The sequence below is a fragment of the Loxodonta africana genome, chromosome 6 (genome assembly GCF_030014295.1).
Source record: "Loxodonta africana isolate mLoxAfr1 chromosome 6, mLoxAfr1.hap2, whole genome shotgun sequence".
In the NCBI taxonomy this organism is placed as follows: domain Eukaryota; kingdom Metazoa; phylum Chordata; class Mammalia; order Proboscidea; family Elephantidae; genus Loxodonta; species Loxodonta africana.
The window spans coordinates 74,269,451-74,281,787 of record NC_087347.1 but is presented as its reverse complement, the minus strand read 5'-3'; the positions used below and the strand labels follow the sequence as shown (position 1 = coordinate 74,281,787).

The following is a 12,337-nucleotide window of genomic DNA, read 5'->3' as shown; positions in this document are numbered from 1 at the left end:
GCCTTGTCCCTTTTCCTGGGACAAAGTTGCATGGCTAAAGGCAGAGTCTTTAATCCTTAAGGAAATGAATTATTGCCAAAGACAATGAAGCAAAGCTACTATTGTCTTTAGAGTTTTAAAAGTGCTTCAGTGTTTAGAACTTTTGGCTGAAATAGTTATGTAAAAGCAAACCCACTCTACCTGGGGGAGAACTTGAATCCCTGAATCGGAGTGAATTTTGAAATAACCTCGGAGTGAATATAAGCATGAGAGTAGGCCCTTAATCTTTGTGCCGAGAATTCTGATCCAGACACCAAAGACCTGAATTTATGTCATATCCTCAGTTACTGCCACAGGTGTGTAGTTAGCCTCTTGTGTTTTTTTTTGTTTTTTTTTTTTTTAATATTTCAAATTTTATTTCTTACCTTCAAAGAAGACGTTGTGGTTTTACGAGTTTTGAGTGTTTATTTTAAATACAGGTTTCCAATATGTTGGAATCCCCAGGCAGTTTTTGTTTCGATGTACCTTTAAGACTCTTGGGAGGTGATTGTCCCCTGGCCCTGTGGAAAGCAATTTGGAAAGTAATTTTTCTTGATCCTTTTTGTGTCTAAAGAAATCTTAGTTTGAATCCTGATTCTTGCTGTTATAGTTTTTGTCTTTTTTTTACTGATTTGGGAATAGACTTTTTAGATCCTGTTCTGTTTAATTTCTCCCACTTCCCTGTGAAGGCCATAATTTATATCCCTTGGTCTCTCTCACTCTGAATGTAGAGTTGGTACTGTAGTTCTGACTTCTCTGTACATCCTGGTGGCTCAGCGATACGAGAGAGACTGGGCAGCTGCCCCCCTGGTCCTAGGAGTCACTGTGGGTGTCCTGGCGATTTCCAGAGAGGACCCTGGCGCTCACACGGAACTGTCTCTGAGGCCTAGAGCCCAGGTCTTGGCAGAGAAGGGCATTTGTGGGGGACAGGAAGAGAGCTGGGATTTGAGAAGAAGCCCCAGCTTTGGGTGTGGACTGAGCCCCCGCACCGTGTTCTTCCTGGAGCTGCACCTACTCTGCTAGCTCTGGAGCTGGCTGTGTCTGAATCAGCGCCCCTGTCCCAAAGGGCTTAGATTAGGAAGCACATGGATTGTTGCCTGGTGTCATTGTTTGACTGGACACGGCTCTGTTTTCACCATTTGCTGGTGCCAGGCATGGCCTCAGCTAATGGGCTGTGACCTCCTGTGATTAAGGCTAGTTCCAAGCAGAATTAAGAGCCTTTGTTTCCTGAACCAGCGAGGGCAGCATTACCTTGAGAGGATTAAGGCCCAGCCAATTGTTGAGTCTAGTTGGGGTTACTGTATTCCCTAATCAAGGTCCTTCTTCAACTTTCTTTTTTATATGACTGCAGTTCTGCCGATATGACTCCACTTGCTGCCTACCGTGGTTTTCCTGAAAGCGTGGTCCCAGGGAACAGGGTGTAGCCAGAGCAGGGGTGCCCTCTGCTGTTCAATGTCTGCTTTTCCTCCTTTGCCTGCCCTGGAGCCTGAGTCCCAGAGCCTGGAGCCCTTCTGCCTCCGTCCAAGGTGGGACAGATTCCGGGGTGGAGGCTCACTGTGCGATGTCCAGGCTTCGGGGAGGAAGGATGGTAGCAACGTGTGCAGGCAGAGCCCGCAGGGAGGCACTTTGACAGCTAATATTATTCTCTGTAGGTACGTTTTTCCAATTTGTGGATTTATCTTTGAATGTGTTCTTTTTTCCCCAAAACCTTGCTGCTGCTTTCATCCTTCATGTGGTCTACTTAATCTGCAGTACTCCACTAGTAAAACCTCTTCTATGAGGGTTTTAAACATATGTGAAATTTTGTTTACATGGTTCTTTTAATCAGCCCGCCAACTCAAGTTAAATGTCTCCTCTGTCAAACTTAGGTTCAAGGCCTGCTGTTAGCCAGAGTGGTAAGGGAAGCAAGTGCAAGGATGGAGGTACCAAAACCCAAACCCACTGCCGTTGAGTCGATTCCGACTCATAGTGACCCTATAGGACAGAGCAGAACTGCCCGATAGAGTTTCCAAGGAGTGCCTGGAGGATTTGAGCTGCTGACCTCTTGGTTAGCAGCTGTAGCACTTAACCACTATGCCACCAGCATTTCCGGAGGTACCAAAGAAGGAGAAAATCTGCTTTGTGCCCCCAGAGCGTGTACCCCACAGCCAGGAGAAAGGGGCTGGAGGAAGTGGGCTCATCTGTGTTACAGGAACAAACTCCACAGCTTCTTAAACAATAGGAAACCCAGGAGCACCCGCCTCCTGCATGGCGCAATGGAAGGTGGAAGTGTGGGGCTCCACTGGGTCAAGCTTTCCAAGTTCAACAGCTTGTGTCCCGGTCTGACTCTTTGTCCCATGAATGCAGAGCTCTGCAGATCAGGCTGCTGACCCCCAGCCCTGTGCTGTTACATCACCAAGTCCATCGCTTCCATTTCCTCTGGTTCCCTCTCAGCCTTTCCATGTGCTGTGCCCCTTACCTGGGCAACTCCAGCTCCGCTGTCATCTCTCTGCGCCACTCTTCCTTCCAGACAGGTTTTGGTGCCCTCCTCTGAACGTCCAGAGCACTCCGTCTCATTGTCTCTACCTCCCTGTAGTTTGTTGTGAGTCGATTCTGACCCATAGCAACCCCATGTGACTGCCTCATAGGGTTTTCTAGGCCATAGTGTTTATGGGAACAGATCCCCAGGTCTTTTCTCCCACAGAATGACTGATGGGTTTGAACCACCAACCTTTAGGTTAGCAGCTGAGTACTTAACCACTGCACCACCAGGTCTCTTTCCCTTTAGATTAATGACCTATTCGTGGATCTGGCTCCTCCAGAGTTTGAGGGATGGGGCAATTCTTTATTCATCCCAGGAGACTCTTGATAAATGTTTGCTGAGTGAATAAGTGAACGAATGAGTGAGAGGCAGCAAATGGGAAATAACAAGCCCAGTACCTGCCTTAGGTAGTTCATGGGCCTCCCTGGGTGTGGTGAGGCGGAGAGGAAGTGGTTAGAGAAACAGATGGTAGTAGTATTGGGGCTCCTGGGCTGCTCTTCATAACCATCCCCTGCCGTTTGCAGTTGGTTACCTTCACAGGCGTCTCCTCCGTGACCTCTACCCCACCCAACTACAACAATGCTTTGACTCTGCTTTCCTCAAGCTTTCTGTATTTAGTCCGCCAGCACACTGAGCTGTTCTTATTTCCGTGTTTCATTTGTGTTGGTTTTGCCCTTTCAGCTAGGTTGGACTAGTCGCCATGGAGGCCGCTCTGACTCGTGGCAGCCCCACGTATGTCAGAGCAGAGCTGTGCTTCATACATTTCCAATGACTGATTTTTCGGAAGTAGATCACCAGGCCTTCCTTCCGAGGAACCTATGGGTGGAACGGACCCTCCAACCTTTTGACTAGTGGCCACGTGCATTAACCATTTATACCACCCAGGGATTCCAAACTCCTTGAAATTCTGAGTTATAGTTCCTAGAAAGTAGCTTAAGGGAGTGGAGAAAACATTGCCCCAGGTAATTTTGGTCCTAGCTACCCACTAGCTGTGGGATCTTAGGGGAGGAGTCATTATCCCTTCGAAGGCCTCTGTTTCTTCATCTATAAGATTAGAGGGCTAGACACTCAGGTGCTCTCTAGTCCTAATTCCTGGATCCCATGCTTCTGGCCCAGCACCTTGCTTATCTTTCCCCAGTGCCCAGGATGGTTCCATCCCCACCTCTGCTGAATAGCTGAATTCATCTACTTCATACTCTAGGCCAGGTCACCTCTCAGGTACATGTTGGAGCTCCTGAGAATTAGGGACAGCATTACTGGAACAGGCGTGGAATGGGCCTCTGGAGGCTCTGCTGCCTCTGGCCTTCCCTCTGCGGTCTGTCCAGAGGAGCTGGGCGCCAAGGACACCATCTGGGCCCTCTGCGTCTCATTTCATTTTGCTCTCAGAGCCCGGAATCTGAGTGTGTGCTGTTTTGATCTTTGTACATAGTCAGATTCTTGTCCAGGGAGTGGAAGGGGAGGGATGGTGCCAGGACCTGTCAGGCCACCCCTGCCTGCCTGACTCTCCTGGGCAGTCCGACTGCTCCCTACTCTGCTCTCCAAGTCCACATCTTCCTGTAATACTGCCTGTATTGTATTCATTTTTTTTTTTAAATGCGCTGAATCCTTTATTGGGATTCCAGCAGGGTCAGAGGTGGGGAGACTGTTTGGTTTATATTGTTTTGCTTTTGCATCTGAGATTTGTGGGTTCCTTAAAGGCAAAGGGTAGCTTGTTTTCTGTTTGGGGAACTCGTTGGTTTTTTCACGTTTGTGTTCCCCACCCTTTCCCTCAGCTCCATCCTGGTTTCCCTTTTAGCCTTTTGTTTCTCTCTGTCCAGTCAGGTATGTGTTCTTTCCCTTTGTTTCTCTTCTGGTTGTTCCTTTAGTCAGCCAGACCCCAAGGATTTTAACAACCATGGTGAATAAAGACCACTGGCAGAAGGAGCCCAGGAAAAAGGCAGTGGATCCCTAAAGATCCCTCTGGCTGTCAAATGATGTGATTTTAAGGATGGTGGGTTGGTTTGGGGGCCCCCTTATAGGAGAAAGGAGCCCTGGTGGCACAATGGTTAAAGTGCTCAGCTGCTAACCGAAAAGTCAGTGATTTGAACCTATCAGCTGCTCCGCAGGAGAAAAGACCTGGCAGTATTCTCCCTGTAAAGATTACAGCCTAGGAAGCCCTATGGGGCAGTTCTTCTCTGTCACATGGGGTTGCTAGGAGTCGGAATCGTCAGCACATCCAACTTACAGGAGATGACAAGAACACTGGGGTGGGAGGGAAGGAGGAACATTACAGTGCCTAGAACATAAGTGGCACCACACAAATCTTTGAATCCCTGAGTCCCTCGTGGGAGGATGATTGGGTGAGAAGCTAGTTGGTATGCCTAGACAGGAATGCCGAGAAATAAGGGTTGACTCAGAAAGAGGTCAGAGCTGCGAAAGAGAGCAATTCAGTTGACCTGTATCTTAGGTACAAGTTAGGTTCAAAATCACTGAAAGCCTGGTGTCATGGATTGAATTATGTCCCCCCAAAAATGTGTTTATCAACTTGGTTAGGCTGTGATTCCCAGTATTCTGTGGTGATCTTCCATTTTGTGATTGTAATTTCATGTTAAAAGGATTAGGGTGGGATTCTAACACCCTTACCAGGTCACATCCCTGATCCAGTGTAAAGGGAGTTTCCCCCGGGTGTGGCCCGCACCACCTTTTATCTCTCAACAGTTAAAAGGAAGGGGAAGCAAGCAGAGAGTTGGGGACCTCCTACCACAAAGAAAGAAGCACCAGGAGCAGAACGTGTCCTTTAGACCCAGGGTTCCTGGGCAGAGAAGCTCCTAGTCCAGGGGAAGATTGACAAGAAAGACCTTCTTCCGGAGCTGAAAGAGAGAGAAAGCCTTCCCCTGGAGCTGACACCCTGAATTTGGACTTGCAGCCTGCTGAGAGAAAATAGACTTCTCTTTGTTAAAGCCATCCACTTGCGGTGTGTCTGTTATAGCAGCACTAGATAAGTAAGACATCAAGGATACAGTCAAAAAAAACAGTCAAAATCACCCTTAAAAATACCTTAGGAAGGCACAGTGTTAAAAATTGACATAACTTAACAGACAGCTGTACTCGCTCTTTCCCATTGTGTGAATTTGCCCTCACTTTGAAACCACTTGCAACAAATTCCTCGTCACAATCACCTTCACTTGCTGCACGTGCAACTTTTAAATCATTCAGAAGGTACTAACCGACCAAAAACCCAAACCCACTGCCGTCGAGCTGATTCCGACTCCTAGCAACCCTATAGGACAGAGTAGAACTGTCCCATAGGGCTTCCAAGAAGTGGCTGGTGGATTCAAACTGCTGGCCTTTTGGTTAGCAGCCGAGCTCTTAACCACTGTCATTAGGGCTCCTTTCTTGCGCTAAAGTGAGATTAAGTAAGAACTGTATGTACCTGTTCTGACTTGCCTACAAATTTGACTTAAAGATACACTTAGGAACTGATCTCGTTTGTAACCCGTCCCAGGGACCACCTGCATTGTCATTAAGTTCAGTACGGCCATTTTTTCCTTCCACTGTTAAAAAGTATTTGTTGTTTTGTCAGTTGAGCTTCGTATGGTATGTTTGGCTTATTAAGGAGTCCCTGGTGACTCAAACGTTAGATACTTGGCTAGTAACCAAAAGGTTGGTGGTTGAATCCACAGAAGGCACCTAGGAAGAAAAGCCTGGCGATCTACGTCCAAAAGATCACAGCCACTGAAAACGCTGTGGAGCACAGTTGTTCTCTGTCATATAATGCAGTTGTCATGAGTCAGAGTTGACTTCATGGCGGTGGGTTTGGTTTTTGGCTTGACTTAGGTGGGAGTGTCATGTTATATGAAAAGTGTGTCTTTTAAGCTCCACAGTCTTACCCAGAAGAGAGATACTAATATGACAGCTAGGACAGACAAGCATATTTTTGCTTTGTTTAAATATCCTCTCCTCTTTTGACCTGACTTCCGTAGTTGTATTTATGTAGGTTATATGAGCTAATCACGGTCTCCATCTTTGCTCTCCCTTACTGTTCAGGGGCTGAAGAATTAATAGACTCCTTGGCAGAGGACAGTGTTGATACCTCTTGGTTCTGACTAACCTAATGGTAAGTTTGTATTAAACTCAAGTCTCCAAGTTTTCTCTGTTTTGTCAACAGGTTGCTAGTGGGAGCCCCCCAGGCCAAAGCCCTTCCACTGCAGAGGGCCAACCGGACAGGAGGCTTGTACAGCTGCGACATCACCTCCCAAGAGCCATGCACAAGGATTGAATTTGATAACGATGGTGCGTTCTGCTGACCTCACTGTTCACTTGGCCAACTCGCCTGTACCCCAGTTGCTATTCCTGTGTGAAGGGAAAAGAGGGTTCAAGCGTTTATTCCTAGAGAGAGGACCACTTTTAATTGCAATAGCGGTGACTGGTTTTTGTCTACTAGTTGCCCTGAAAGAAGCCTTGGTGGCACAGTGGTTAAGTGCTCAGCTGCTAACCAAAAGGTTGGTGGTTTGAACCTACCAGCTGTTCCACAGGAGAAGGATGTGGCAGTCTGCTTCCGTAAGGATTACAGCCTCAGAAGCCCTATGGGGTGGTTCTACTCTGTCCTATAGGGTCGCTACGAGTTGGAACTGATCAACTCGTTGGCAATGAACAGGTTTTTTTTTGTTTTTTGAGTTTGCCCTGAAAACTTTTACTTTCTAAATCCCACTGGATGCATAGCATTGCTGCACCTCCTAATCCTGGTTTCTAAATTAATACGGTGTATTGAGGTTGCCACCTAGTGACGGCTTGAGATTCTACAGGGAGCTGTGGATTGAAAACTGAATTCACAGCAGTGAAGACAGCTCAGTGTGCCTATCTTGTACTCAGCCACCAAAAGTTCTCGTTTACTGTTAAAATATTTGGGCGAAGGATTATTCAAATGTCAGATCTCTCTGAAATGAGAGCTGATCAATATGGATAAAATTTGCCCTCTTGTCGCAGTAGAGACTCACTTTGCAAGACCTCTGGGTAGCTGGAGGATATCATTCTGTGGGTCCTGTTAATATCCTGTTTGCCCAGTTTCCTGTAGGTTTGGCAGAATAATTCATGTCCTGAGAAGCTCCAAGCCAAATTTTGATAGGGTCGCTGTGAGCCGGAATTGACTGGAAGGCAATGGGCTTGGTTTTTTTGGTTTTGGCCTAAGTAGATTTGCAGATTCATGTTTAAATTCTTTTGCTTTTTCAGCTTTTAAAAATAACATTTTTTTTTAAGCGATGAGAAAATAGTAACATGTTAATTGTAGGAAACTTGTAAAATACATGGACCTTTAGGGAAAAAAAAAAACCTACCAGTATTGTCAGTACCTAGACATAACCATTCTTTATTTAACATTCTGGCATTTTTCCTTCTGTCTACTTAAGGTTGTTTAGTTCTTATGTAATGTTTTAAGATTGAAGATTTTGCCCTGCTTCTCACTGAGGAAAGCAAACATTCCTTCCCCTTTTAAAGAAGAAATTTGGATCCTGCTTAAGGGCAGATATAGGGTTAAACAGTGGGTTTAAATGAACACTGAAGAGAGTATATGGTGATATTTGTGGCTTCTCAATAGATTTTTGGCTAAAGATAAATACATTGCTCTCTTTCTGGCATTGATAAAAGGTACGACTTGTCAGACATAAGACATAAAATGAACCCGAGGCCTTGTCTTCCCATTTCGAGTAAGGAAAAGAACAAATTTCCCAGTGTATTGAGAGGCAACTACTTTTTGTTAGTTTGGATAGTCCAGTGAAACCTGTGAGAGCTGGAGTTCGATGGGACTGCCTTGTTTTTCTGGGTCTTGTGAGTTTTCCACTTTTGACAAGGTGCAGTCTTACCACTTTTCTGTTGCTCTTTTCAGTGGAAAATATTTTGAGTTTTCCTTCACTGACAGGTTTCCACCTTGCACAGGTCCCAGCTTTTGCAGGTTTTACTGTAGTTGGACTTTAGAAACTGGATCTTGCATTATTGCTTTAAGGGCGTATATCGGAGGGCTACCCCTTAGTCTCACAATTTTCAAATACCTCTTTGTGTTTAGGACTCTGGTGAAGCAGATTGTAGGTGAAGATAGGCCACCGTGCAGAACTATGTATTTTATGTAGAGAATTCTAAGAAAGATCCTTCCAGATAACCACTTACTTATTTTCTTGAGAAGAGCAATAATTATTCTGGATTGAGTAATAGAATTTACTAAGTGGTTAGACTTAGAGTCAAGGCAGTTTTTCTTGTATTTTTGTGATTTGTTGGTACAGAGGCTGTTTTCAGCCACTTTGACATGTTAACTCTGTGTCTAACCTGTGCTACTGTTCCACAGCTGACCCTTCGTCGGAAAGCAAGGAAGATCAATGGATGGGTGTCACAGTCCAGAGCCAGGGCCCGGGGGGCAAAGTTGTGGTAAGTGTAAGAAACATGTTCATTCTACAAACATCTGAGCACCTACGGTGAGCCAGTACCACCGGACTTACTCAGTGAACGAAACAGACAGGACTCCTGACCACAGAGTTTGATTCTAGCAAGCTGATTGCTTTAAAGCAGCAATTCCTGTTAGGGAGAAATTGAAGCATCATTTTTCCTGTGATTCCTAATGTACTTTGAGACAGCCGTACAACCTGCTTTTCTTTAGCACTTTCCACTGAGAGAACTTATTCTTAAAACAAAAAAGCAAAACAAAACTAGACATGGTTTCTGCTCTAGTAAGTGTGTAGCTCTTACAAAACAAAACCCATTGCCATCGAGTCAGTTCCGACTCATAGCAACCTTATATAGGATAGAGTTGCCCCATAGGCTTTCCATGGAGTGGCTGGTGGATTTGAACTGCCGACCTTTTGGTTAGCAGCCTGAGCTCTTAACCTCTGTAGCTCTTATAGATAAGCTTAAAAAACACGAGAGTGGTCACAGAAAGTACCATCAGATAATTTTAAACTTGCTTGTCATTTATTCTGACCTTCTTCAATAAGTAGTGAAGAAAACAGAGTTTGTTAGTTGAGTTGTATAGATGGCATGGTTGTTAATAACAAATTTATATAGAATTTTGAGAAAGATGGCTATTTTACTGAACTCTGAATTTTGATACTTAAGGAGCACATGGGAAACTGACTTGGGTAATGTAAAATATTATCAGCTTGTGTTATATGGAGAGTAACCATGAATACCTGGTAAAAATCATAGAGATTATTACACCTCTTCAGCAGTGTAATTCTCTCTGTGTTTCAAAACAAACATTTCTAGGGAAATAATCTCAGAGTTTAGAATGTAAGTTAGGACTGATGACAAGGAAATAGTGTGAGTAAAAGGAAAATACGAGTTATGTTTCCTTGATCCCTGTGAAGATATGTCTGTGACTTCTCTCCTCCAGACATAATTGCTTGTTTTCACAAACATGCTGATGTGAAAGTTTATACAGTCATTAAAAGCCAATTAAATTAAGAATATAAGAAGGTGTTTCCCTTTGTCTCTGTGACAAGTAAAGTTTATAAGTAAGTTGCCTCGCATTTGATATTTGGCTTATGGTGTTATTCTCGGGGTGAAAACAAGAAAGAGGTTTCAGTTTCTAGATTCAGGTAACAGTCTTCTGGAGGGGGCACTTTGGGAAAGAGTTGCTGGTTTGAGATCCCATCCCAGAATGAAGACACATTTAATCATCAGTGTCCCTGCGTGGTGCACAGTTAACACACTCGGCTGCTAACCAAAATGTTGGAGGTTTGAGTCCATCCAGAGGCACCTCAGAAGAAAGGCCTGGCTGTCTCCTTCCTAAAAGTCAGCCATTGAAAACCCCATGGAGCACAGTTCTATTCTGACACATGTAGGGCCACCATGAGTTGGAAGGGACTTGACAGCAACCGGTTTTTTTCTTTTTCTTTTAGTATTAACCTCTTTATTATTGACAGTGCTATTAAGGTTTATAGATACAAATGGGCTACTTTATTCTATATATTTGCAGACATGTGCTCACAGATATGAAAAAAGGCAACATGTTAATACAAAGCAGGAGTCCCGAGACATCTTTGGAAGGTGTTACGTCCTGAGTCAGAATCTCAGGATTGAAGATGATATGGATGGAGGAGACTGGAGTTTTTGCGATGGTCGTTTGAGAGGCCATGAAAAATTTGGTTCTTGCCAGCAAGGTGTAGCAGCTACTTTTACTAAAGACTTTCATTACATTGTGTTTGGAGCCCCGGGTACTTACAACTGGAAAGGTATGACATTTTTATTTATAGAAATAGAGATTAGAATGTCTATATAATTTCTCTAGATTGTACCAAGATTTAGTGCATTTTAAGTTGAGATAAAGTGTATTATAAGGCATTTGTTTGTTATGGAAGTGGGGTAGGATAAATTGAATTCTCTAAATCATATGATTTTTTAAAAACAAATAGTGATGGAAATGTATGTTTGTTTTAGTGTTGAGAGGTGTTTTGGGTTTTGGGTTTTTTCCCCCCTACCAGTAATTTTCATGGATACAAGCAGTTAATTTTTTTTTTTTCCCTGTAAGAACATAATAATTAGCATGAATAGTTTTTGCTGTTTATATTTGCCTGTTTTATGAAGTTAAAGGTTTCAATTTTTAGTGTTTTAAACACCATGAAGAATTAAGTGGTGTTGTGTACAAATAAAGGAGCCCTGGTGGTGCGGTGGTTAAAGCACTTGGCTGCTAACCAGAAGGTTGGCAGTTCGAACCCACCAGCCGTTCCTCGAGGGAAAGACGTGGCAGTCTGCTCCTGTAAAGATTACAGCCTTGGAAATCCTATGGGGCAGTTCTACCCTGTCCTATAGGGTCTCTATGAGTCGGAATCAACTGGATGGCAATGGGTTTGGTTTTTGATTTGGTGTACAAATATGGCTGTGTGATTATAGATGTTTCTTTTGTCATACTTTATCCTAGGAGGCCGTGCTTTGCTAATAAATCTATAAAGTGAGAAGGGCAGATGTCAGACAAATTAGGGACTTTTGAGACAATAATTTTAGATAAATTGAGGAAAAGTTACTTATTGGTATTATTTGATTATTATTGTGATGTGGGTAAGAGGAAAAACTGTGTAGAAGGGAGGAATATGGCTCATTTTTTGACTGGATGAATCTGGTCAGTTACTGTTATAAGAGTTTAACTTTTGAAGAAATTAGGCAAGTCTAGAAAGCCACTGTATCATAAAGGATGATTTTCCTGACTCTAGTCCATGATGAGGGGAAATGTGTCTGATTTGGACATAAAACCTTTTTTGAGATATTTATTAAAATTACATGTTATAACATTTTCACCAGTGAGAAAAAACTTAGAAAAAATTTCCATTTCCATTAAAATAATTTCAAGTCTTTGCTGTGACAGGGATCACAATAGGGTGTCCTGGACAGAGCTGGAGAAAAATGTAGAACAAAATTCTAACTCACAAAACAGACTAGACATACTGGCTTGACAGAGACTAAAGAAACCCCAAGAGTATAGACCCCAGACACCCTTTTAATTCAATACTGGAGTCAGTCCTGAGGTTCACCCTTTAGCCAAAGATTAGACAGGCCCATAAAACAAAATGAGACTAAATGGGCACACCAGCCCAGGGGCAAGGACAAGAAGACAGGGAGGAACAGGAAGGCTGGATGAATGGGAATGTGGAACCCAAGATCAAGAAGGGGGGAAAGTGTTGACATGTTATGGGGTTGGTAACCAATGTCGCAAAATGATATGTGAATTAATAGTTTAATGAGAAACTAATTTGATATGTAAATCTTCATCTAAATTACAGTAATAATTAAAAAAAATTAAAGTTTTAATTCCTGTTAGAAATGACTCTTGGGAAAACATCC

The 12,337-nt window shown here is 43.6% G+C and overlaps 1 protein-coding gene across 2 annotated transcripts in view; it reads left to right on the top strand.

Annotated features, from left to right (window-relative positions):
* ITGA6 (integrin subunit alpha 6) overlaps positions 1-12,337 on the top strand; it is an 87,216-nt gene that overhangs the window by 32,458 nt on the left and 42,421 nt on the right. For both annotated transcript variants that reach the window (XM_010602825.3, XM_010602826.3), the window contains exons 2-4: positions 6,687-6,811; positions 8,853-8,932; positions 10,479-10,734. In XM_010602825.3, coding sequence (XP_010601127.1) covers positions 6,687-6,811; positions 8,853-8,932; positions 10,479-10,734 — 461 coding nt within the window. The remainder of the gene's footprint in view (positions 1-6,686; positions 6,812-8,852; positions 8,933-10,478; positions 10,735-12,337) is intronic.